At 45.8% G+C, this 21,828-nt stretch overlaps 2 protein-coding genes across 4 annotated transcripts; both read left to right on the top strand.

Annotated features, from left to right (window-relative positions):
- The first annotated feature begins 7,139 nt into the window (after window positions 1-7,139).
- Window positions 7,140-13,632, top strand: LOC133381346 (uncharacterized). 2 transcript variants are annotated; one of them, XM_061620353.1, is made up of 4 exons: window positions 7,140-7,250; window positions 9,189-9,284; window positions 11,156-11,378; window positions 12,031-13,632. In XM_061620353.1, the coding sequence occupies exons 2-4, from the start codon at window positions 9,216-9,218 to the stop codon at window positions 13,191-13,193; spliced, it is 1,455 nt and encodes a 484-aa protein (XP_061476337.1). In that variant the 5' UTR covers window positions 7,140-7,250; window positions 9,189-9,215; the 3' UTR covers window positions 13,194-13,632. The 2 variants fall into 2 exon arrangements, with proteins under 2 accessions (XP_061476337.1, XP_061476338.1); XM_061620354.1 differs by lacking the exon at window positions 7,140-7,250 and adding an exon at window positions 7,257-7,486.
- A 2,993-nt stretch (window positions 13,633-16,625) lies between these two features.
- LOC133381347 (zinc finger protein 737-like) lies at window positions 16,626-21,610 on the top strand. Of its 2 annotated transcripts, none has more exons than XM_061620357.1 (3): window positions 16,626-16,739; window positions 18,800-18,935; window positions 20,296-21,610. In XM_061620357.1, exons 2-3 carry the CDS (start codon window positions 18,869-18,871, stop codon window positions 20,865-20,867), a joined length of 639 nt encoding a protein of 212 aa, XP_061476341.1. In that variant the 5' UTR covers window positions 16,626-16,739; window positions 18,800-18,868; the 3' UTR covers window positions 20,868-21,610. The 2 variants fall into 2 exon arrangements, with proteins under 2 accessions (XP_061476341.1, XP_061476339.1); XM_061620355.1 differs by having other exon boundaries at window positions 16,627-16,739; window positions 20,293-21,610.
- The last annotated feature ends 218 nt before the right edge of the window (window positions 21,611-21,828 follow it).

Genomic DNA, 21,828 nt, shown 5'->3' with positions numbered 1-21,828 from the left:
TCTAGCTTCTGTTCTATTATGCTTTACTTGTTCCCAACAGACTTCAGGCTGTGGTGGGGCATTTACCCTCAAGGGGGTTACCCATCCTAACCCATCATGTAACTGCTCTATTCTAACTGCTCTGGCTTGGGTGGCCCTCACATCAAACCATCTGGGTTCTCCCTCAGTATCTTGTGGGGTGACTACTGACTGTAGGGATTCTTGCAATTGCTTGGTTTCGTTTAAAATCATAAAATGCACACAATAAACTTTTATTAAAATCAGCATGATGAGACATCAATGAGCAGATTTTCCAGCTTGGCCAGGCTATAGCTGAGTTAACTTCAGACGCTGTCCAGACCAATGAAATGCAGCAGATTATCCAAGCATGTAGTGAGCTGTATCAGAACTGAAAAAGGAAGAACAAAGAACTTAATTCTCTCCCTCCCCCCAACCAACTATACACACTCCCACATACTAGCAGACACACCATAATAAATCTTAAGCATTCAGCAGCCCCCTTTTTTTTAAAGGCAATGCTAAAATAATCGAGAAAGTGCTCTTATCGCACACAGTTACATATGCATAGCAACACTGCCAGCATTAAACAAATTCATACTCACAAACCAGCATACAGTTTCATGTGCATAACTTCATCCACATGGCTCTTCCCCATCGTGGGTTTCAGGAGGTTCTAGTTCAAGCTGATTTCTTCGGCCACAGGCAGGGTGCCAGGATTCCTCTTCCACGAACAGCGGTGTTTCCTTGGCAGCACACAGCAGGTCTTCTGTTGAAGAGGCCATCCAGGGATCTCTTCTGCTGTTAAGCCAACGACTTCCAGCAGCTGTGCCCACACGTGCCCCCCTGCTTCCTGAAGCGAAGGAGGATTCACAAGCCGCTCCATGGGTGACCCTCCCCCCAGGAGCCCTCTCTGAATGAATAGATGGCTGGCTTCTTCCAGGTTTTGCTGTTTCAGACCGCTAGTTCTTTTGATTAGGGCGGCTGCTCTTGGAGGGTAGATCCAAGCCACCCCTTCCTCTTCTGCCCATTTCTTTACTTCTTTACTCTTTGCCCAGGGGCTTATGTAGACATGCAGGGACACTCTTGTCTCACCTGTGATCACTGCCCAAACAGCACACCATTCCACCCCCTGACTTGGCTGACCTTGCTGTTCTTCCCAAGAGAAAGTTTGGTCTTCTGGCTGGTGGGCAATGGCCGCTCCCCGCTGCAAGCCAGCGTCCTTCTTATCGGGGGGAATCTTCTTTGCAATTAGCTGCCCCAACCCTCCCAGGTCGGCAGCGAGAAATTGCTTTTGTCCTTTTCCACAATAACTCAGAGGCTCAAACAAATGTAGACAACCATCCCTGTGCCTTTTAACCTTCACAGGGCGCGGGGTACTTGTTACGGCTGGAATGCGCCCATGGACTGCCTTCACCATAGGACCTGCTTCTCCCTTTATGGGATCCTCACGGCGCATCCCAGGGGCAATGTTACTGGGGGATTTTAACTCACTCATCTCTGCAGGTACTGGAAGCTCCGCTTGGACACAGGGAATGAAGGGCTTCTCTTTCGGCACTGTCTCTGTAACAGGAGCACACAGGACGCAAAGATCTGGTGGGCATGCTCCTCCCTCTCCCTGCTCTGTTTCTCTAACACACAGAGTGAAGGGAGCTGGCAGCAGCTGCCCATCTCCCACACATTCCTTCTCCTGTATTTTCTTGCACGGAGCAGAGGAATTCATCGGTAGCATTTCCTCTTCAGCCCCTACTTGAACTTGCTCTAAAGTTTCTTCCCTTACCAGGGGATTTCCTTCCAGCTCTCCGCAGTCCTCCTTGGCAGGCGCTGGCATACTCACGGCTTCTTCTTCTTCCTCTGTTACTGACGGCAACTCTTCGCAATCCACCCCCTCCAGCTTTTCATTCACCATCTCGGCCTCTTCAGCCACCCCAGGCTGGGTGCTCTGCAGCTGGACGTCTGGGTCACTTTTGATCTCTTGCCGTAGCTGCACAGATAAGGCTGCTACCTCACAGGGGGTCTCTTTCTCTTCAGAGAGGCTCTCACATATCTCTCCCCTTTGCTGCCACGGCTCCGGCAGGGCTCCCATCTCCTCATAGGGAGCTTCATCTTTCTTCAACACTTGGGGCTTGATTTCCAGCTCTTTGCTGTCCTGCCCCCCAGCAGGCTCCAGGATGAACACAGTTTCTTTTTCATCTTCCTCTGCTGCTGACTGCCACTTTTCATAGTCTTCTCCCTCCAGCTGCCCATTCTGGGTGCCCTGCAGCTGGACTCCTGGGCCACTCTTACCCCCTTGCAGCAGTTGATCAGACGGGGCATTTTCTTCCTCATATGGGGTCTCCTTTTCCTCTCCAGAGACGCTCTTTTCCTGGCACTCTCCCTTCTCTGAGAGAGGATTAGCTGCCATCTCACCTTCCCCCTCTCCCTGATCTTTAGTTTCCGGAGAGGTGATGATGCTACGCACTTTGGCATGCTTCAGGCATTTCTTCTGGGCTCGATGAATTAGCCTTCCTGCCCATTTTTCAGCTCTACACCACAGGTTCCGTATCCTGCTCTTCTTTCTAGCTGATGTGCAGTCTTCCTGTGCTTCATTAGTGGCAAGACTGTCCTGCAACGTTTCCCTAATCAGGACTTTGATGTCTTCTTCTTTTCCTAGCTCCTGTTGCCCAGCAGGTTGCCCAGCTGTCAGCAACAGCCAAGCTAGAGTCCCTGCACGCTGTTCCTCCCTAGCTGACCACTTTTCCAGCTTTAGGGACTCAACAGCTGTTACCAGACCAGCTGGTGTGCAGTCTTTCTCTAATTCTGGCCAAGCCATCTGTCCCATCAGTACAGATATCTCCTTGGCCACTGGCCCCCAACTTTCATGTTGCGGCCAGCCCAGAAGGCGATTTTGCACATTGACTTCCGTTACTTCCTCTTTCCCCCTAAATCTAAACATACTCAAGTCTGGCAATCCCATCCTCGTCGCCAATTGTATTCCTTCAGGGTAATTTTGGATTACCAGAGATGAGATGCAGACAAGAGGTTTGCTTACAAAGAGTTAAAACTTATTGAGTAACTTACAGCATTCAGCCAAGTATTCCCAATAAAAGTGGATCAGTCCCACCGCTCTGCAGTAGCGGACGTCAGAGACTGAACACCCATACTGGGCACAGGTCATGGTTATATAGCATAAATCTTGGCACATACTATTGGCATACACATGAGGTTACATACATGATTAATGAGATTATACACTTTGAAGTAACATATGTTGCATATAATTGGCTGTTCTGACCTTTTCACAGAACACCTTCAAAGCAGACTAATTGCTAGAAAACTATAATATCTTTCTTGGAGCACCTTGACATCTTCTCTTGGCAAACTATATGGCTACCATCTTTATCTCCATCTTTACTAACAAGCAAAGTTCTCTTTATCTGCTCATTGACCGTCCTTCGACCCATCCATTGAATCTATGCCTATCAGGACTCTCTGAAGTCTAACAAGGTGCTTTCTAACATCATACTAGGCAAGCCAACTATGAACTGCCTACTGATATACTTGAACCTATGCCTAATTGAACTCCTTTGATATTTCTCTAACTAACAAGGTACATTCCCAGCATCATACTGGGCAAGCCATCATATCCTCATTAAAACACCTAGATTAGGCTGCAGGTGGCTATGAGGTGATCTGACATACCCAAAGCTGCTGGGGCCTGAAAGGGGAATACAAGCCTCCAGGTTTTGCTAACAAATACATATTGAATATATATTGATTAACTTAAGGCTATAACAGCTTGCTTAAAATCATTAGCTGGCACAGGGTATACAAAACTGAAGACATTAAATATAGCATAAGCTTTAGTCAGATACATGAAATGTTATCCTGAGTGATAGGTATATAGTATATACACACATGATTTGGAGGCGGGGGGAGGAGCGTAAAAAGTGTGGTAGGAAATGAAACAGAGAAAACTACAGTGCTAATTATGTGCTTAACAATGCTAATTCACAAACTTCTTGATGACACACACATCCCAGCATTAGTAAGCCAGTTAAAATTGATGCTTATTCAAGAATTCACATGGAGAAGAAATCCTAGAAATGTGCAGAGTGTGGAAAGGTGTTTAGTGAGAATGCATCTTACAAAACTTCAGAGAATTCACACCAATGAAGAACCACATATGGATTTGTTGTTGTTATGTGCCTTCAGAATGATTATGACTTATGGTGACCCTATGAATCAGCAACCTCCAGTAGCATCTGTTGTAAACCACCCTGTTCAGATCTTGTAAGTTCAGGTCTGTGGCTTCCTTTATGTAATCATCCATCTCTTGTTTGGTCTTCCTCTTTTTCTGCTCCCTTCTGTTTTTCCCAGCATTACTATCTTTTCTAGTGAATCATGTCTTCTCACGATGTGTCCAAACCTCAGTTTCATCATTTTAGCTTCTAGTGATAGCTCTGGTTTAATTTGTTCTAACACCCAATTATTTGTCTTTTTCACAGTCCATGGTATGTGCAAAGCTCTCTTCCAACCCCACATTTCAAATGAGTTGATTTTTCTCTTATCCGCTTTTTTCACTGTCCAACTTTCACATCCATACATAGAGATCGGGAATACCGTGGTCTGAATGATCCTGACTTTAGTCTTCAGTTGCATTTGAGGACCTTTTCTAGTTCTCTCATAGCTGCACTCCCCAGACCTAACCTTCTTCTGATTTCTTGACTATTGTCTCCACTTTGGTTAATGACTGTACCAAGGTATTGATAATCCTTGACAAGTTCAATGTCTTCGTTGTCAATTTTAAAGTTACTCTTCTGTTGTCATTACTTTAGTCTTCTTGATGTTCAGCTGCAGTCCTGCTTTTGTGCTTTCCTCTTTAACTTTCATCAGCATTCATTTCAAATCATTTCTGGTTTCTGCTAGTAGTCTGGTATCATCTGCATATCTTAAATTATTGATATTTCCCCCTCCAATTTTCACACCTCCTTCATCTTGGTCCAATCCCGTTTTCTGTATGATATGTTCTGCATCTATATTAAACAAATATATATATTAAACAAATATATGATAAAATACACCCCTGTCTCACACCCTTTCCGATTGGGAACCAATAGGATTCTCCATATTGTCCTTACAGTAGCCTCTTGTCCAGAGTATAGGTTGTGCATCAGGACAATCAGATGCTGTGGCACCCCCATTTCTTTTACAGCATTCCATGGTTTTTCATGATCTACACAATGAAAGGCTTTGCTGTAATCTATAAAGCACAGGGTGATTTCCTTCTGAAAATCCTTGGTCCATTTCATTATCCAACATATGTTTACAATATGATCTCTGGTGCCTCTTCCCTTTCTGAATCCAGCTTAGATGTCTGGCATTTCTCGCTCCATATATGGTAAGAGCCTTTGTTGTAGAATCTTGAGCATTACTTTATTTGCATGGGATATTAAGGCAATAGTTCGATAATTACTGCTTTTCCTGGGATCCCCTTTCTTTGGAACTGGGATGTATATCAAACACTTCCACTCTGTGGGCCATTGTTTAGTTTTCCATATTTGTTGAGAAATTTTTGTCAACATTTGGACAGATTCAGTCTCAGCAGCTTGCAACAAATCTATTGGTATGCAATGTGTTCCTGGGGATTTGTTTCTTCCAAGTATTTTAAGAGCACCTTTTACCTCACATTCTAAAATTCCTGGTTCTTCATCATATGGTTCCTCCATGAATGAACCTGTCATCCTTGCATCTTTTTTACAGAGTTCTTCAGTGTATTGCTTCCATCTTCCTTTTATTTCATCTCGGTCACTCAGTGTGTTCCCCTGTTGATTATTCAACATTCCTACTCTTGGTTTAAATTTCCCTCTCATTTCTCTAATCTTTAGGAATAGGGCTCTTGTTCTTCCCTTTTTGTTGTCCTCTTCTATTTCTATACAATAACTATTGTAATAGTTCTCTTTGTCCCTATGTACTAGTCGCTGCATTGTTGCATTTAGGGTTCTAACCATGTTTTCTGTCTCCTTTTGCTTTCCTTCTCTCTTTAACCATTTTAAGAGTTTCTTCAGTCATCCATTGAGGTCTTTCTCTCTTGTTAACTAGAGGTATTGTCTTTTTGCATTCTTCCCTGAACATACGCATTGGGTGTGCGGAAAGAAATTCAGTCAAAGCCCAGCCCTTACTTACATTGAGGAATTCACAGGGGGGAAACCACATGAATAGTCAGAATGTGAAAAGAGCTTCAGCCAAAATGCAAGCCTTACTGTACAAAAAATAATCCAGAGTAGGGAGAAACCCCATCAATGCTAAAATTCTCAGGCACCTATTGAAATTGATTGGCAATAGTTTCAGGACGCACAAAATGCTGTCATCTAGAATTCACAGGGACAAGATATGGGGATGAGCCGTGGAACATAGGAAGTTGCCTTATTCTGAGTCGGATCACAGGCCCATCTTGCTCAGTTTTTGTCTGTACTGACTGGCAGTGACTCTCCAGGCTTTCAAATGGCAAGGGTCTCCCAGCCCTACTGGGGGCTGAAGCCGGGACTTTCTACAAACAAAGCAGATATTCTGCCACTAAACTGCAGCTTTCCCTCTGCATCCGAGGCAAGTGCCTCCTGAATTCTATGGGTAGGCAGAAGACTGCAGATGGATGGATGTGCAGTTCACACCATAGAGAATCCTATGTGCAGTTCTCTTCACACCATCATCGAATCACCCGGCTGGCAGCCATGGGGAGCCTGTGGCCCTTCAGACGTTGCTGGACTGCCACCTCCCATCGCTTCCACTCGCAGCCCAGCCCAGCCAAAGGTCAGAGTTGAGGGGGAAAGTTGGGAATCCAACAGAGTCTGAAGGGCAGCTACAGGTTTCCCGTTGCTGAGACAGAATATAAACCTTTTCAGCTGGGTTTTAAAGAAACGTCTGGATTCCTCCTTCAAACCGAGGTTTCTTTTTTTTTGCTGGGCACTCCAATTTCCTTGACAATCCCAACCAACTCACCGGTTGACTTTTCACTGAGCAAATGCCCAGCAGAGAGAAAGTGGAAGGACAGTGATCCGCCCTCCCTTTGCACCCGCCCACCCCCGGCCGGAAAAGGCTTGGGAACTGAGTCTCAATTCCTAGACAGGATCGCCACATTTGGTTTTCTGTTTCGCCTGTGGCCCTTTCCCCGGAAACAACGTCACAGGCAGCAGTTTTTTAAAATTCCCGCTTCCGCCGGGCTCTCTTTCCCCCCCCCCCACGGCGTGGCTGGTGCCTGGGCGGGGCGCTCCTAGGTGAGCAAATGTTTATTTACCCGTTTTATATCCCTTTCTGCATGCAAAACCATAGGGGGCTCTGGAGAATCCGTGTAACAAGAGCAGCAGCATTTTCTCAGGTGGTTCCAGTCCAGGCAGGCGGATATTTTTTTTGCTTTTGTCCTATAAGCGCAAAAAAGGGGGAGATTATAATTGTGGGTCCAACGCGCTGCTTCCAAAGTGTTGGATCGCCCTGGCAGATTCCCCAACTTGCGGTAAGGGCGTCCCCGCTTTTGGCTTAAGAATGCAATTCCCAAGCAGTGTCAAGTGCGTTGCCAAAAAGGGGCAGAAGAATTTAAAACCTCGATAAAGGGAGGGTAAAGCATGTGTCCCCCATATTCGACACACCTCTATCTTTTTTTTTTTTAAAAAAGCTTTCTAGGAGAAGGAAGCCCAGTTCCTATTTACGGCTTTTGGTTCAAAGTGCAAGCCTGCCTTGATGAGGTTTTAAATCCCTCTGCCTCGCTTTTGTAACATGATGGGCCACATCCACACCAGACCTTTATTCCACGTTAAACAGTCATGGCTTCTCCCAAAGAATCCTGGGAAGTGTAGTTTGTGAAGGGTGCTGTTATTCCCCGCACAGAGCTCCAATGGCCAGAGTGGTTTAACAGTTGGGCCCCCTTCCTGGAGAATTCTGGGAACTGGAGCTCTGTGAAGGGAAGGATTGTTTCCTAAACAGCTCTCGGCACCCTTCACAAGCTACGCTTCCCAGGATTCTTTGGGGGAAGCCATGACTATTTAAAGTGGAACAAGTGTCTGGTATGGATGTGGATGTGGCTTAAATCTGCTTGGAAATCTGTTTCCAAAAGTGGGGTTCTCGCTGTGGGTCCAAAGCGCTCCTAACCAAAGTATTTGCTCTCTGCTGCAATTCCATCCCCATCCTGGTGTGCCTGCATCGCCAGGGCAAGGCAAAGTTAAAAAGGTCTCATTCACACCCTACATTTAAAGGACATTCAACGCACATTTAAAGCACATGGGGTGGCATTCAACTAACTCCTATTCAACAGTAGACCAAGTGAAGTTAACAGACATGACTAACTTAGGCTTCATTAATTTCAGTGGGTCTGCTCTGAGTAGGATGTAGGCCACATTCACACCATACATGTATTCCGCTACTATTCCGCTTTAAACTGTCATGGCTTCCCCTAAAGAATCGGGAGTTTGTGAAGGGTGCTGAGAGTTGTTAGGAGATTCCTGTTCTCACAGATAAAAATAAATTTGACACAGATTTCTAGGATGAATAATGAGAGAAATGTAATTTTCTAGGTTAGATGCTCTGTAGAAACATTAGTAACACAGGAAAGAAACAAAGTAAGAAGAGCACCAACAAACATACAAAAATGTAATTCTCTGTCTTTGGAGATGGTAGGTGTTGCCACCACTCACCATATGCTCAGAGACACATGTTACCAAATTCTTCCAAGCTACACAGCAAGTGGATTGGACTGTGAAAGACCAACCCAAATTGTGTTTGCATTTTGACAAATTTGTAGGGCGGTACAATATCTCAGAGAGGAGGTCAGGTCTCCTGCTCCCCTGGTGCATTCACTATAGCCGCCCAATTTCCCTGCTTTTTAAAATTTGATAGAAATATCTGTTGGCTATAGTTGCGTTCTTAAACCTCAAGGGTTTTTCTGCCTATTAGTGGATATTTTTATATATTGCAAGCTGTCTTAAGCTGAGTAAGCGTTGTTATGTGCTTACATCCAGTCTCAATCGCTCTCATTTCTTCTAGCTTTCCATAGCACTGTCTGGGTATTCCATTCAGTTGAACGGTGCACACATACACCTCTTCCTAGCCTTGATCTGGTTACAGTAGTTCTCAGTTGCAGCCTGATGCCCTGATAGGTGCCCCTGATTGTCATGTGCTTACCTCCAATCTCAAATGCTCTCATTTCTTCTACCTTTCCATAGCGTTGTGCTGTTTTTGTGAGGTGACCCATGGAGGATAAAAAACCCACAGCTTCCCTTTTACAGAAGTGGTCAAGAGGGCCCCCTGATGCCATTCAGGTGAGACCGTTTGCAATGTGTTGAGCTTTTGCGGCAGAAGAAGGGAATCCATAGAGGGCCAGGCAAGGTTGTTTCTCCCATGTTGGCAATCCAGGACCCCATGAGGCAATCTGTAGGGCTTGATGCATACCTATTGTTTGTTTTTAATGTTACTTACAGGCATTGATTGCACATCACTGTAAATGATAGTTAATGGTTGTTATGCGTGGCACATAACTGATGACCACCATCACAAGGAGGACAATTAGCTTTATCTGTTGTCCTGTTTTTATTAGGTAAGCTCTTGTTTGGAAGGGTGTTTACATAAGCTACAAAAAACATTGACATGGTTTGTGATGAGATGTGGGTTACAGGTATTTTCTTTTTTTAAAAAACTGTACATTTAATTTTAGTAGTTTTCATTGATGTGTTTACTTGTTCATTATATTCACTTAGCTATAGATGTGGTGATCATTCATCTTTTGTAAGTCCCTGTGTTAAAAAACAAACATGGATTTCAATGGAAGACCCACCCAGTCTTCTGCTGCTTGCAGCGTTGGTGGTTTCAATCCAAATGGCATAGAAATTATAGGCCTCCTGTCAGACATTAGACCTGCCAAATATCAGACAAATGGGGAAGTGGGATACTTGTTTCAGAAGCAATTACAAAATAAAAATAAAAATACACATCCTGCCAGCCTTCCATTGATTTCTCCTACTCTCCTTTTTGTAACTTGGCTGTTTTCCATCCAGTCAGTATGGAATTTTCAGACATTCTGTTACTACTTGTGGAGCAGGAGCGGAACAGCTGAGTCCTCTTCTGAAATAAATGAGAAGTCTAGAAAATGCTTACTATTGCTGCTACTTCTGCTCCTGATTATACAGGCCCTTTTCTCCTATATGTTTGAAATCTGGCAGGCGTAACACCTTGAAGGAATAGTAGAAAGCCTGTAATTTCCATGCCATTTGGACAGAAAATACCAAATTTACAGGCAGCAGAATGAATGGTACACACATACACATCTTCACAGCTTAGATCTGGTTATAGTAGCCCTCACTTGCAACCTGATAGGTACCCCTGATCTTAATATTAGGGTAGCTGCAAGGTGTTATCTCTCAATCAGTAAACACATCACATGAACATTGACTCTGCTTTTTCCTCTCATGTTATTTGCTAGTATGTTAGGAAGGCCCCTGTTCTTTACAGAAAGGAAGGGTACCTGTGCCCGTTGTACTGCAGCCTCCATCTTTCCTGACCATTGGCCACAATGGCTGGGATTGATGGAGTCCATTAACATTTGGAGGTCTTATGGGTTCCTAATCCTTGCTGTATTCATTCATTCCAATTATTTACTTGGCATTTTTCAGAACCGAGCACACACAAATCATCAGAGAGAGAGAGAGAGAGAAATATAAGCAATAGTCCATCAGGGGGGATATGAAGCATTGGGTGGATACAGACAGTTAAGATGTTCGAGAGAAACTGAACGGCTCACCTAAACTGGGGGACGGACGGACACATATGGCTCTCTAGATGTTGTTGGGCTATATCAGCAGCAGCCAGCGTGACCGATGGTCAGGGACGATGGAGATTAACATTCTTGAAACAATTTATTATAGTCTCTTGATATTGTAACCCACCCTGGAACCTTAGTGAACGGCAGGCCAGAAATCCAGTAAACAATAGGTTGTATCTAAGTGCTACTCAGAGTATATTCACTAAAATAAGTGCATCTAAGCTAGGCATGTCCATTAACTTCAGTGGGCCTACTCTGAGTGGAATTAGCACAGCATACAACCCAATAAGACTTCTTAGTATGGGTGGAGGGCTGGATTGGGCCCGGCACTATTGCCCTGCCCTGAAAGGTCTCCCCTTGCCTTCACTCTTTCAGGTGGCATCTGAGGGGACTGCTGTAAGCTTGCTCACAGCAGGCCAGACTCTGTGTGACCTTGAAAAGAGGCCACTGTCCTCAGCAGTCAAGAGAGAAGAGGGAAACAGGAAGTCCTACCTCCACTCGATTCAACTTGAGCTCAATGAAGCTGTGAAACTCCTTCCTGAGCCGACCTCAGTTAGTTCTCCTTTCCGCCCTTCTGGAAGCTCAAAGAACCTGCAACGTAAGTACTTTATAACTGGGGTCTTCTAGCTGATCCAAAAATTGCTGTGTTCTCCCTCCACTGTCAGAGACAGTAGGCTTCAGAATAGCAGTTGCTGGAAACTGAAGGAAGGGAGAGTGCTGTTGTGCTCAGGTCCTACTTTAGAAATTCCCATAGGCATCTGGTTGATCACTGCGAGAACAGGACACTGGACTAGATGGCCTGATCCAGCAAGACTGCTCTTATGTTCTTATAAGTGGAGAGGTTTTTTTCTTTTATAGTTCCACTCTCCCATCCCTACAGGCCTCTCAAATTATTTTTACTTATCTCCTGCAATTTCTTCTCCTATAGTCCTTTCACACTGAACTTGTACCTTATCTCCCCCTCCCCAAACTGCTAATTTCTTGCATCCGTCCTCCCTGGTCCCTTTCCATTTCCTTCTTTCTCCCTTAAGAACTTTCCCATTTTATTGCATTTTATTCATCTATATATTAGGATAATTTCCTCTTATGATTGTTTTGTGTGTCTATTTTGTGGTGGTCTTTGACCGTAACAATAAAGATTTGATATAAGAACTTTCCTCTCGTATTTCCTTCCTTTCTATGCCTTGTTTTTTAATTATTAGTAAGCATTATAATAAATATTGTCCTTTTGTCTCTTGTTTCCAACCCAGCGGAAGATGCAGATGAATCCATCTTGTCTGGAGGAGGACAGAAGCCCCCCAGGGAAGCCGCAATACGCCTCAAAGAGGCGAAACCATACGAAACCTCAGAATTGGGAAAGAGTGGCCTGCCTTCTTGGATGTCTGCCTGGGACACTGCTGGGGTTTGCTCCCAGACTGGCGGCCCCTGCAGTGGTAGTGCTCCCTTTGGGCCGAGGCCCCTTTGGGTGAGAAGAGATCCAGGGGTGGATTTGGGGGGTGATGCGAGCCAAGACATTTGTGTGACCTGCCTCACCAGACAGAGCAGAGAGAAGGAAAACTGGAATGGCAATTGGAGGCGAAGGGAAGTAGGCCCAGGGACTAATTGGGGAGATGGGTACTTTGTGGGGACAACAGACACCCGAACCCCGGACTGCCCCTTTTTATTCCCGGTGGAGGAATTCGTGCAGAGGCCCTCTTTAAGGAACAGAGGCTGCAAGTTTAGTCTGTCAACTCCCAAGAGCGCTATTGGGAGGGGCAGCAGTTCCACACTCTGCCCCATGTGGGAGGAAGCTCATCCTGTCTGTGCTGTACAGGAAGAGCCCCTGGACTTATTGAGGGCCAGATCCCTGGGCCAGATAACTGGAGTGGCCCAGGAATTGTCCCGGTGTAGATCCCGGGGCCACACTGCTGAAGGAGCCTCAGACTTATCCCAGGGCCAGGTAGCTGAAGTGGCCCTTGACTTATCACGGCACACATTCCGGGGCCAAACTGCTGAAGGGGCCTCAGATGTATCCCGGGGCCAGGCAGCTGATGTGGCCCTTGACTTATCACGGCACAGATCCCAGGGCCAGGCAGCTGAAGTGGCCCTCGACTTATCACGGCACAGATCCCGGGGCCAGGCAGCTGAAGTGGCCCTCGACTTATCACGGCACAGATCCCGGGGCCAGGCAGCTGAAGTGGCCCTCGACTTATCACGGCACAGATCCCAGGGCCAGACTGCTGCAGGGGCCTCAGACTTATCCCGGGGCCAGGCAGCAGAAGGGGCCCTCGACCTGTCACAGCACAGATCCCAGTGCCAGGCAGCTGAAGGGGCCCTGGACCTGTCCCGAGGCCAGAGAGCTGAAGGGGCCCTGGACTTGATAGTTGAAGTGACCCTGGAGTTGATCCCAGAGCCAGATAGCTTACGGAGGTAGAGAGGGTCATCTCTCCCCCCCCCAATGCTTTAAGGGAAAAAAGGCAAGCTCAGTATCCCTATGCCTGAGAACCTCCACCTTTGGCCGACCAAAGGTCCCTGCTCCCCCAAACTGACTTCCCCTTAGGCCTGAAATGGCCTGTTGGAATTCTTCCAAGCAACCACCTCTCATTTCCTTGAAGGTCCCACCTTTTAACTTAACCTTTTCTGGGATTAAGCACTGATTCCTAACCCTTGCTTGTAACTAAGCCAAAGTACATGCAGCTGAAATGAGCACGTGTCCTTCCCCCGCCTTCCTTTTCCACTCCCTCTGTTGTTTCTCTCTGGTGTTTTAGATTGTACGCCCCTGGAGCCAGTGGTCTGCCATTCCTGTTCTTTGTAAAGCATCATGTATCACTTAAGAGATTTTTAAGTAAATAAAATGCATAGATGGTGACCTATGATGCTGCTTCTACTACATGAGCAACAGCATATTTAGAATGGATCTGATCCTGCAGGGCTGTTCTCGGGTAGACATGTTCTTTCTCATTCTTAATGTGCCTGTTAAATGTTGTTTGCAATTAATGGGTTTGGTGTGCTGGACAATAATGATGCTGTGTGTTCCCTGTGGTACCCAACAGCTGGTTTAAGAGGGAGGAGGGCTTTATCTGGGCATCGTGAAAACCAAGCAGTTCATTGCCTTCCAAAATTTCGCCAGCTTGGACATTTTGGTTTTAAAATCAATGAGACAAGGATGGGGAACCTCTGGCCTCCCAGATGTTGCTTGGCTATAATTCCCATCCTCCCTGACCCATGGGCCCCATGCCACTGGGGCTGATGGGAGTTGTGGTCCAACAACATCTGGAGGGCGCTGTATTATCCACCCCCTGCCCAGCACTAACCTGGCACAGCTAAACTTGAAAGCCTCCTATCCTAGTTTGCTTGCCATGGCTGCATCAGTTGAACTAGCGCTCTGCCAGATGATGTCGTCACTCCAGCTCATGGGGGGAGGAGAGAAGACCCAGTTCTGTGTGCTCCCCTACACTTTCCAGGGGGTCCAACTTGGCTGGCGAAGCCATTTCACCTCAAACTGTATCTGTATGTCTGTCACTAGTGATGTCACCAGGTGCTCTCTACAGATGGGTGGGAGGGCGGGATTCAGTCTTGCCGGGGTCTGCTTTGCCCAGCGCGTTCTCTGGGGAATGTGCCCAGTGAAAGAGACACCTGTACCCAGCAGCTCAGTTGGGCTGCATGTGCGTGTACCTCAATGCCACTTTCCCCAAACCATGCCCACCTATCTTGTCAGCTGAAATCAAGGGGAGAAGGGGGGATTTAACCCTGCTGGGGTCTGCTTTGTGGGGGATGCACTGACAAAACAGCCCTCTGCACCCTGCCGGATTGGGGAGTGAAGTGGGAACAGGTGTATGCAGCCACAGTGCTGCCTTGAAAGCCCTTTTGCAAACAGGCTGGAGGCAGAAAGAGCAGTGTGGGGCTATTTGCAAAAGGGCTTTCAAACAGCCCTTTGACCTGAAGTCCCAACCAGGTATGTATAGATGGCGGGATGCAGACCAGTTCCTTTTTTCGCAGCCGGCCTCCTCCAGAGTATAACTCTGCATCTAGCCAATCTAGCCGCAGCGATCTAGCCATTGCAGCTCAGAGCACCTTGCTTGCATGAAAAGTCCTCTTTGAATCCACAAGGCCAGTAGTCGCTACAGCCAATCCGAAGCCAGCATGAATCCCCTTGCGTGGCTGATTAGCTCTCACCGTTTGTTGTGGGGAGGAGAAGAGTCACAAAGATGGAGTCATAAGGACTTAGAGAGCTGTTTACGGAGGAGAGGAGGGTAGAGAGCCTGAGCCAAACCCAGGTATTTAATTTCTTGGCAGAGGTTCCCAATTTGGCCTGATCCAGCAGGCTCTTGTGCTCAGGAAAGCCAAAGAGTTCTTGCAAAAGGGGGCTTCAAAGCGCAGTGCCATCTGATGCCACATTATTATTGTTATTGTTATTATTTATTACATTTGTATACCGCCTCATAGCCAAAGCTCTCTGGGCGGTTTACAATATGTCAAATTTAACCCTTGGTGGAGGGGAAGGTAGGGATCTGGCCAGCTGGCTGGAAAGGCTCTTCATCCCTGGTATAAAGGAACCTCTTGTAGAGGAAAAGCTGAAGCTGCTTTGAAGGCCTCTCCCATAATGTGAAAGTGGCTTTGCTCTACCTCCCTCTTAATGCTAGAACTCCTGGCTGTCCAGTGAAGCAGAATGGTAGAAGATTCAGGGCAGACAAAAGAAAGGATTTCTTTGCACATCATATAGTAAAAACGACGGAATTCACTCCCGCAAGATGTGAAGTGATTGTTGAGAGCTACGATTCCTAGCAGCCCTTGCCAGCCCAATAGCAATGGCCTACAACCCATTTAACTGAGCCATTGCATAATTGGGAGACAGTGGAGGATTGGGAGGTAGTAGGGATGTAGAAGCAGTGTGAACTTTAAATCACAGAGTTGGAAGGGGCCTTATAAGGCCATCGACTCCAACCCCCTGCTCAATGTAGGAATCAAACTCAAAGCATTCCTGACAGCTGCCTCTTGAAGGCCTCCAGTGTCGGAGAGCCCACTACCCCTCTAGGTCATTGGTTCCATTGTTGTATGCCTCTAAGTTAGGGAGTTTTTCCTGATGTCCAGTCAAAATCTGGCTTCCTGCAACTTGAGCGCATTCCAGGTGCTGCACTCTAGGGCGATCAAGAAGAGATCCCAGCCCTCCTCTATGTGACAACGTTTCATGTACTTGAAGAGTGCTATCATATCTCCCCTCAGTCTTCTCTTCTCCAGGCTAAACATGACCAGTTCATTCAGTCTCTCCTCATAGGGCTTTGTTTCCAGTCCCCCGATCATCCTTGTTGCCCTCCTCTGAACCTGTTCTTGTTTGCTGCATCCTTCTTGAAGTGAGCCATTATCTGCATCCTTCTTGAACATAACATCATATGTTAGTAAAGTTTTTTCACATCTTTCTCCCTAGATACTAATACAAAAGGCTGTGTTAAAACATTTACAGCCTTGCACTATTAAGCTATAATAAAATTTAGGCTGCAATCCTAACAATATCTACTCAGAGATGCAAATCCCAATATATTCAATGGGGCTTACTCCTAGGTGAATGTATTCAAGGAAATGGACTGCCTTCAAGTGGATCCCGACTTATGGCGACCCTGTGAATAGGGTTTTCATGGTAAGTGGTATTCAGGGGTGGTTTACCATTGCCTTCCTCTGAAGCTGAGAGGCCCAAGGTCACCCAGTGAGCTTCATGGCTGTGTGGAGATTCGAACCCTGGTCCCCCAGGTTGTAGTCCAACACTAACTACACCACACTGGCTCTCGCACAGGTGTAATCTTAATCCATATTCCCAGCCACCCTATCAGTTCCTGCAAATGCTAGAGAAATTACTTCACAGCTGGCTCCACTTAACAGAGCAAATGCACAGCTGGGAGAGGGGGAGGACCATTAGGAGACAGAAAGAACGCTGTAACTGCCTCCTTTGCAGGGGGGTTCATTTGCAACCAGGAATTTGGGAAAGGTAAGTGAGGGTCAAGGCCTGAATGTCCAGAAAGGAGTGCCAAGTTGGGGTCTCTGATTCTACTTGCCTTTCTCTTTATGGGATTAACTTACTGTAGGCTTTTCACCCCATTCTGCCTGGAGTGGGTGTTGCTTTGGGGCTAGATTGTGGTTCTTTGAAGGCTTTGTGGTGAGATCTGGCTGAATTTTGCACCTTTGAGCAAAGCAGAAGAAACTGCCTTGTTGGCAGGATGTAAGATGACTAAGAATGGGGGGGGGAGGAGGAAGACTACCTCAGCAAATGGTTGGACAAGCGCTGGGGAGAGTGGGTTGCTGTTTGCATTCAATTCAATAAGAAAGGGTGGTGGTGTCCTTGCAACAATATGATGTACCAACGCAGAGGTCCGGGGGAGCCGCAACTCTCAGTTCAAAAAAAAAAAAAAAAGGACAGATCTCCAGCGTAGGGATGGAAAGATCTGTCAATTTTGGTTCTCTTAGTTTTTTGTCTTTCCACTCTTAAAGTCCGTTCTCCATGTTTGTGCAGCAATTTGTGAGTTTTTCAAATTAAAAAATTCTCACAATTTTTTTTCAGCATTTGAATGCAAATTTCTCCGAACAAGAACATGTTTGTATTCGGCTCTGACTAATGAACACACTTTTGCAAGCATTTTCTCCTAATATAATACATTTTTGTATGTTGTTTTTACGTCTTTATGCACATTTCCCCCTAATAGATGCAGTTTTGCACCCATTCTTTGGTTGGAGAACTGCATTGCAAAATCTGCGCAAGTGCAAATTTCCAAGGGTGGCTGCGTTTTGAGTCTCATATTGTTTAGGAAAACACAAATGTGATAAATTCAGCTTTAAATGCAAACTTAATCAAATTTTTCCATCATCCTACTCCAGAGTGTGTGTTGGAGCACAACAGAGGTGGATCTTTCACAGTAGAAACTATTTATTTATTTGATTTATACCCCTCTCTTCCTCCCAGCAGGAGACCAGGGCGGCAAACAGAAATGCTAAGAACACTTTAAAACATCATAAAAACAGACCTCAAAATACATTAAAACAAAACAATGTTAAAAACATTTTTAAAAAAGCTTTAAAAACATCTTTTAAAAAAGGGTTAAAAACATTATTTAAAAAAGACATTAACGATTGTATGGTTCCTTAGAGACCGTGATACTGACTCTAGGAGTCAAGCTGTCTGTTTGTCCAGTTTTAGCAGACCCCAGAGTCCACTGCATCAGAAAATTCTGCTTATAGCACAGTGGTGGCTGATGCCCTCTGGGACTCGTAGGGCAGAAGGCACAGTGGCTAGAGCCAGAGCAAATGACAAGCAGTGCAATCCCCTGACTAGCTGTAAGCATGAAGGCAAGCACGGAGGGGCTGGCTGATGGTAGGGCAGCACCCCATTTGCCCTGATGGACCAGGTTCCACTGGTACAGCAAAAGGCAAGCAAAGGGACCATTCACAAGAGCAGTAATTGCTGATGACTTTGGTTTGCTATGGGAATTAACATACATAGTAGGAGTGGACACCGTTGTGTCTATATAGGGAAAAGTGACAGGGTCAAACCTGCTAGGAGCCTTTTAAAAAGGAATGTAAGCAATTTCAACCTGGATACTTGATTTGAAATTCTTTTGTTGGAGGGTGGTAAACTTCAGCTCAGGGTGGGCTGGTTGCGTGAAATGTTCCCTCTCTGGGTTTTGAGTATTGACGCCAGATCTGCGACTATTGGGACTGAACAGGTCCTGTTCATGGACTTCCCTCTGGACCATATGGTTAGCCACTGTGGGAACAGGATGCTGATCCAGCAGGCTCTTCTTAGGTTCACTATACGTTTAAAGCACATGATCCCTAAAGAATCCTGGGAAGTGTCGTTTGTTAAGGGTGCTGGGAATTTTAGCTCTGAGAGTTTCCAGGATTCTTTGGGGAAAGCTCCGATGATTAAAGTGGTATAAATGTGCTTTAAACATATGGCGTGGCTGTAAACTATAATTCTGCATTCCTATGGATAGTTACCAGGGAGTAAGTCCCAATGAACTCAGTTCTGTGTTGTTGCTTTCTCCTTTTCTCTAGGCTCATTGCAGTAGCCTAAATCGTTAATTCTCATCGTGCTTACTGCAGTGCTCTTTGTGAGGACGGGCCATGGAAGAAGACAATCCCTCTTGTCCATTAGGAGCCGGATTGGAAGAAACAGAAGAATCCCCTCTAGGTGAGACTTTTTCAGTATGTTGCTGAGGGGCCCAGATGGCAAGGAATTGCACTGTGATCTATCTCTGTCTCGCAGGTGGGCGACTTGCAAACCCGAAGGCTAACCTCCTTCTATGTTGCCTGTCACTCTTCCTGAAGCTCCCTGTTCTTCCAACCCGTCAAAGTTCCTTCCGCCCTCTCAGTTTTCTCCTTATTTTTCCTGTCCCTGTCACGTGTTTTCCCGCTTTCTTTATTGTATTCCTCAACAACTTGGGGAAATACGTGCTATCTGTGTGAGCGTGTGAGACGCTAATTCTCAGGCAAGCCCCCACCGCATAGAATATATGTGGCCTTGGCCGGTGCATAATTCATAGAAAGCTATAAAGCTGGCCATAAGCCAGGGCATAATATTTAAACAGGCTATGCCTTAAGTCAAATAACGGTGCCTCCAAAAGGCTCTTACTTCTAACAGCCTTAAACGCTGTACGGCTTTCCCTTTATCTCTTTTCGGTATCCATAAATAAGTCTGTCTACATACCATATATTATTTCTGTCTCCAGCCTCCATTAATCTGTTGAGCAGGAGCAAGCTTAGCACTGGGCCATGTTTGTAGGAGGACTCATAGAAAAACAGCTTCATTCTGGCTCATTTATAGGCCAGCTCAAGGCTTGCACATGCGGTGGGGGCTTGCCTGAGAGTTGACAAGTTTGGCTCCTGTCGCCTAAAAGCCTGACATGAGCTATAGCCTTTTAAAAAGACCTCACTTCTCCTCTCCTCTCCCTCTTGGCTATCTTCCCAGACTGGGCAGCGGTCCTCAGACAGCTGTGTAAACAAAGAGGCAAGAGATTGCCCAGTCTTCAGAAAGGGGAGAGGAGTGAAAGAAACTGTAACTCTTATAGCAGCTGTAAGCAGCTAAGCTGTGCTTCCAGCTGGTTTTTTTCTATACAAAATAAACTCCTGTCTCCGATTTTTACACATTTTGTTCACCCTTGGAGACCTCAAAAGGGCCAAATATAAGAAAAATCATAGGAAACCCATAGCATGGCCTAGGGAGAGAGGATGACCGTGTGGCTTTGGTGGAGTTCTGAGGGCAAAGTGGAGAGGCCTGGGGGGCTGCATTCAGCCCTTGGGCCTGAGTGAACCCATCCCTGCCAGTGAACTTACCGGTGAATGAGCACAATGGCGAGAATTCCTTAAGGAAGTTGGGGTACAGTTGAGAGAAAAATGAACTGTCATTGTAACATGCAGGCAAACTTTGGAAAGAAGTGTTGGAGCCTGAACATAATGAAATATCAGACTTATGAACTTGTATGCACTTTCTAAAAATTAACCTCCCAACTGCCACGGTGTCTTTAACATGAGGTTTTTCTTTGTTTTAGCAGCTGATGTGCAGGAGAGGGAGAATAGAGGAGAACGGTATGGGACCCCAGGAGACGGAATGGAGGCTGAAGTGGAAGAAGAGAACTTAGGCCATCAATATGAACCGATGAGGCAAGAAGGAAATGAGACAGGGCAGAGGAGGCATCAATCTGTGCCTGGTCTGCTTGGAATCTTCCTTGAACAAGAACAGAGAGCCGAGGAGTGTCTTGCTGCTGATTTGAGAATCCACAAAGGGAAAAAACAAAACCAGTGCTCAAAATCTGGGGAAAGCAGTGGAAATGCTGCTGAATTTCCAGCAGATATAACGTGGCACCCGTGTTTGGCCTGTGGGAAGCTTTTCAGCTGCATTACTGGTCTGAGATTGCACCAAATCGTTCACGCACAGGCAGGCTATCAATGTGAAGAATGTGGAGTAAACTTCAATTGCCAATCCAGCCTGACAGCCCACAGAAAAGGTCACACAGGAGGGAAACCCTATAGATGCCTGGTCTGTGGAAAAACCTTTATGCTATCATCAAACCAGACTGTGCATCAAAGAACTTGTGGGGAAGAAAAAACCCCTGTAAAGGTTTAGCTTTTGGTACCGAGATAGGACTTCAAACACATAGAGTGGATAGATCATATGGCTGTCCGCACTGTGGTGAGAGTTTTAAGAATGAATCGAGCGTTCATGAACATGAGAATACACATAGGAGGGAACATCATAATGGCACGGAATATGGTAAGAGCTGCAGCCTCTGCAGACATTCAGGGATGCAGACAGGGACCACATTCATGTTTGAACATATTGGTGATCAGTTGTGAGTGGTTTTCTTTAAGCCTAGGAAGGTGATTGCATGAAGAATATCTGTTTTAGTGACAGCTTGATGTGGAACCTGCCTTTGGGAGAGGCTAGATAAATGGATTTTTCCCCCTCTGTAAGATGAAGGGCAATAAACCTTATTTTGGACATTGAGGAGTTATCACAAACATCTGAATACTCAGATCACAGTCAGGGCTTTTCTGATAATCGGACTGAATTGTTCAATTTGGACATTATTTCTGTGATTAGGACAGGAGTAGCCAATGCAATGCTCTCCAGAAGATGTTGGACTATACCTCCCATCTTCCTTAACAATTGGACATGCTAGCTATGGCTGATGGGAGTTGCAGTTCTCCAACTTCTGGAAAGTAGTACAATGGCTATCGTAGATCAGGATCTCTCATCTTCTGAATTCAGTATTCAGTATAAACTGGCACATTAGCTGTTAAGCTGCTTTTTAGATTACTTATGTAACAGTTACTGTTTTTACCAATAAAGTTGTGTGTATGCTTTTACTGTTTTCTGCTCTCTGTTGTATTTGTCCCCTTAAGCAAGAAGGGACACAGCAAACGAAGGCTGCCATTTTCAACACACTTGGAAACATGGGAAGCTGCCATAGACTGAGTCAGTACATTGTTTCACCTCACCCAGTATTGTCTGCACTGACTGGCAGCAGCTCTCCAGGGTTTCAGACAGGAGATGTTCCCAGCCCTACCTAGAGACACCGAACATT

Source organism: Rhineura floridana, chromosome 3, assembly GCF_030035675.1.
Source record: "Rhineura floridana isolate rRhiFlo1 chromosome 3, rRhiFlo1.hap2, whole genome shotgun sequence".
NCBI lineage: Eukaryota > Metazoa > Chordata > Lepidosauria > Squamata > Rhineuridae > Rhineura > Rhineura floridana.
Note: the sequence above shows the minus strand (reverse complement) of the source record. Positions and strands in the feature narration are given on the sequence as shown.

Coding starts and splice junctions, on each gene's coding strand:
- LOC133381346 (XM_061620353.1), top strand. CDS start 9,216: ATGGAGGATAAAAAACCCACAGCTTCCCTTTTACAGAAGTGGTCAAGA. Junction 9,285..11,155: donor GGCCCCCTGATGCCATTCAG/GTGAGACCGTTT, acceptor TCACTCTTTCAG/GTGGCATCTGAGGGGACTGC. Junction 11,379..12,030: donor AAGCTCAAAGAACCTGCAAC/GTAAGTACTTTA, acceptor TTTCCAACCCAG/CGGAAGATGCAGATGAATCC.
- LOC133381347 (XM_061620355.1), top strand. CDS start 18,869: ATGGAAGAAGACAATCCCTCTTGTCCATTAGGAGCCGGATTGGAAGAA. Junction 18,936..20,292: donor AACAGAAGAATCCCCTCTAG/GTGAGACTTTTT, acceptor TCTTTGTTTTAG/CAGCTGATGTGCAGGAGAGG.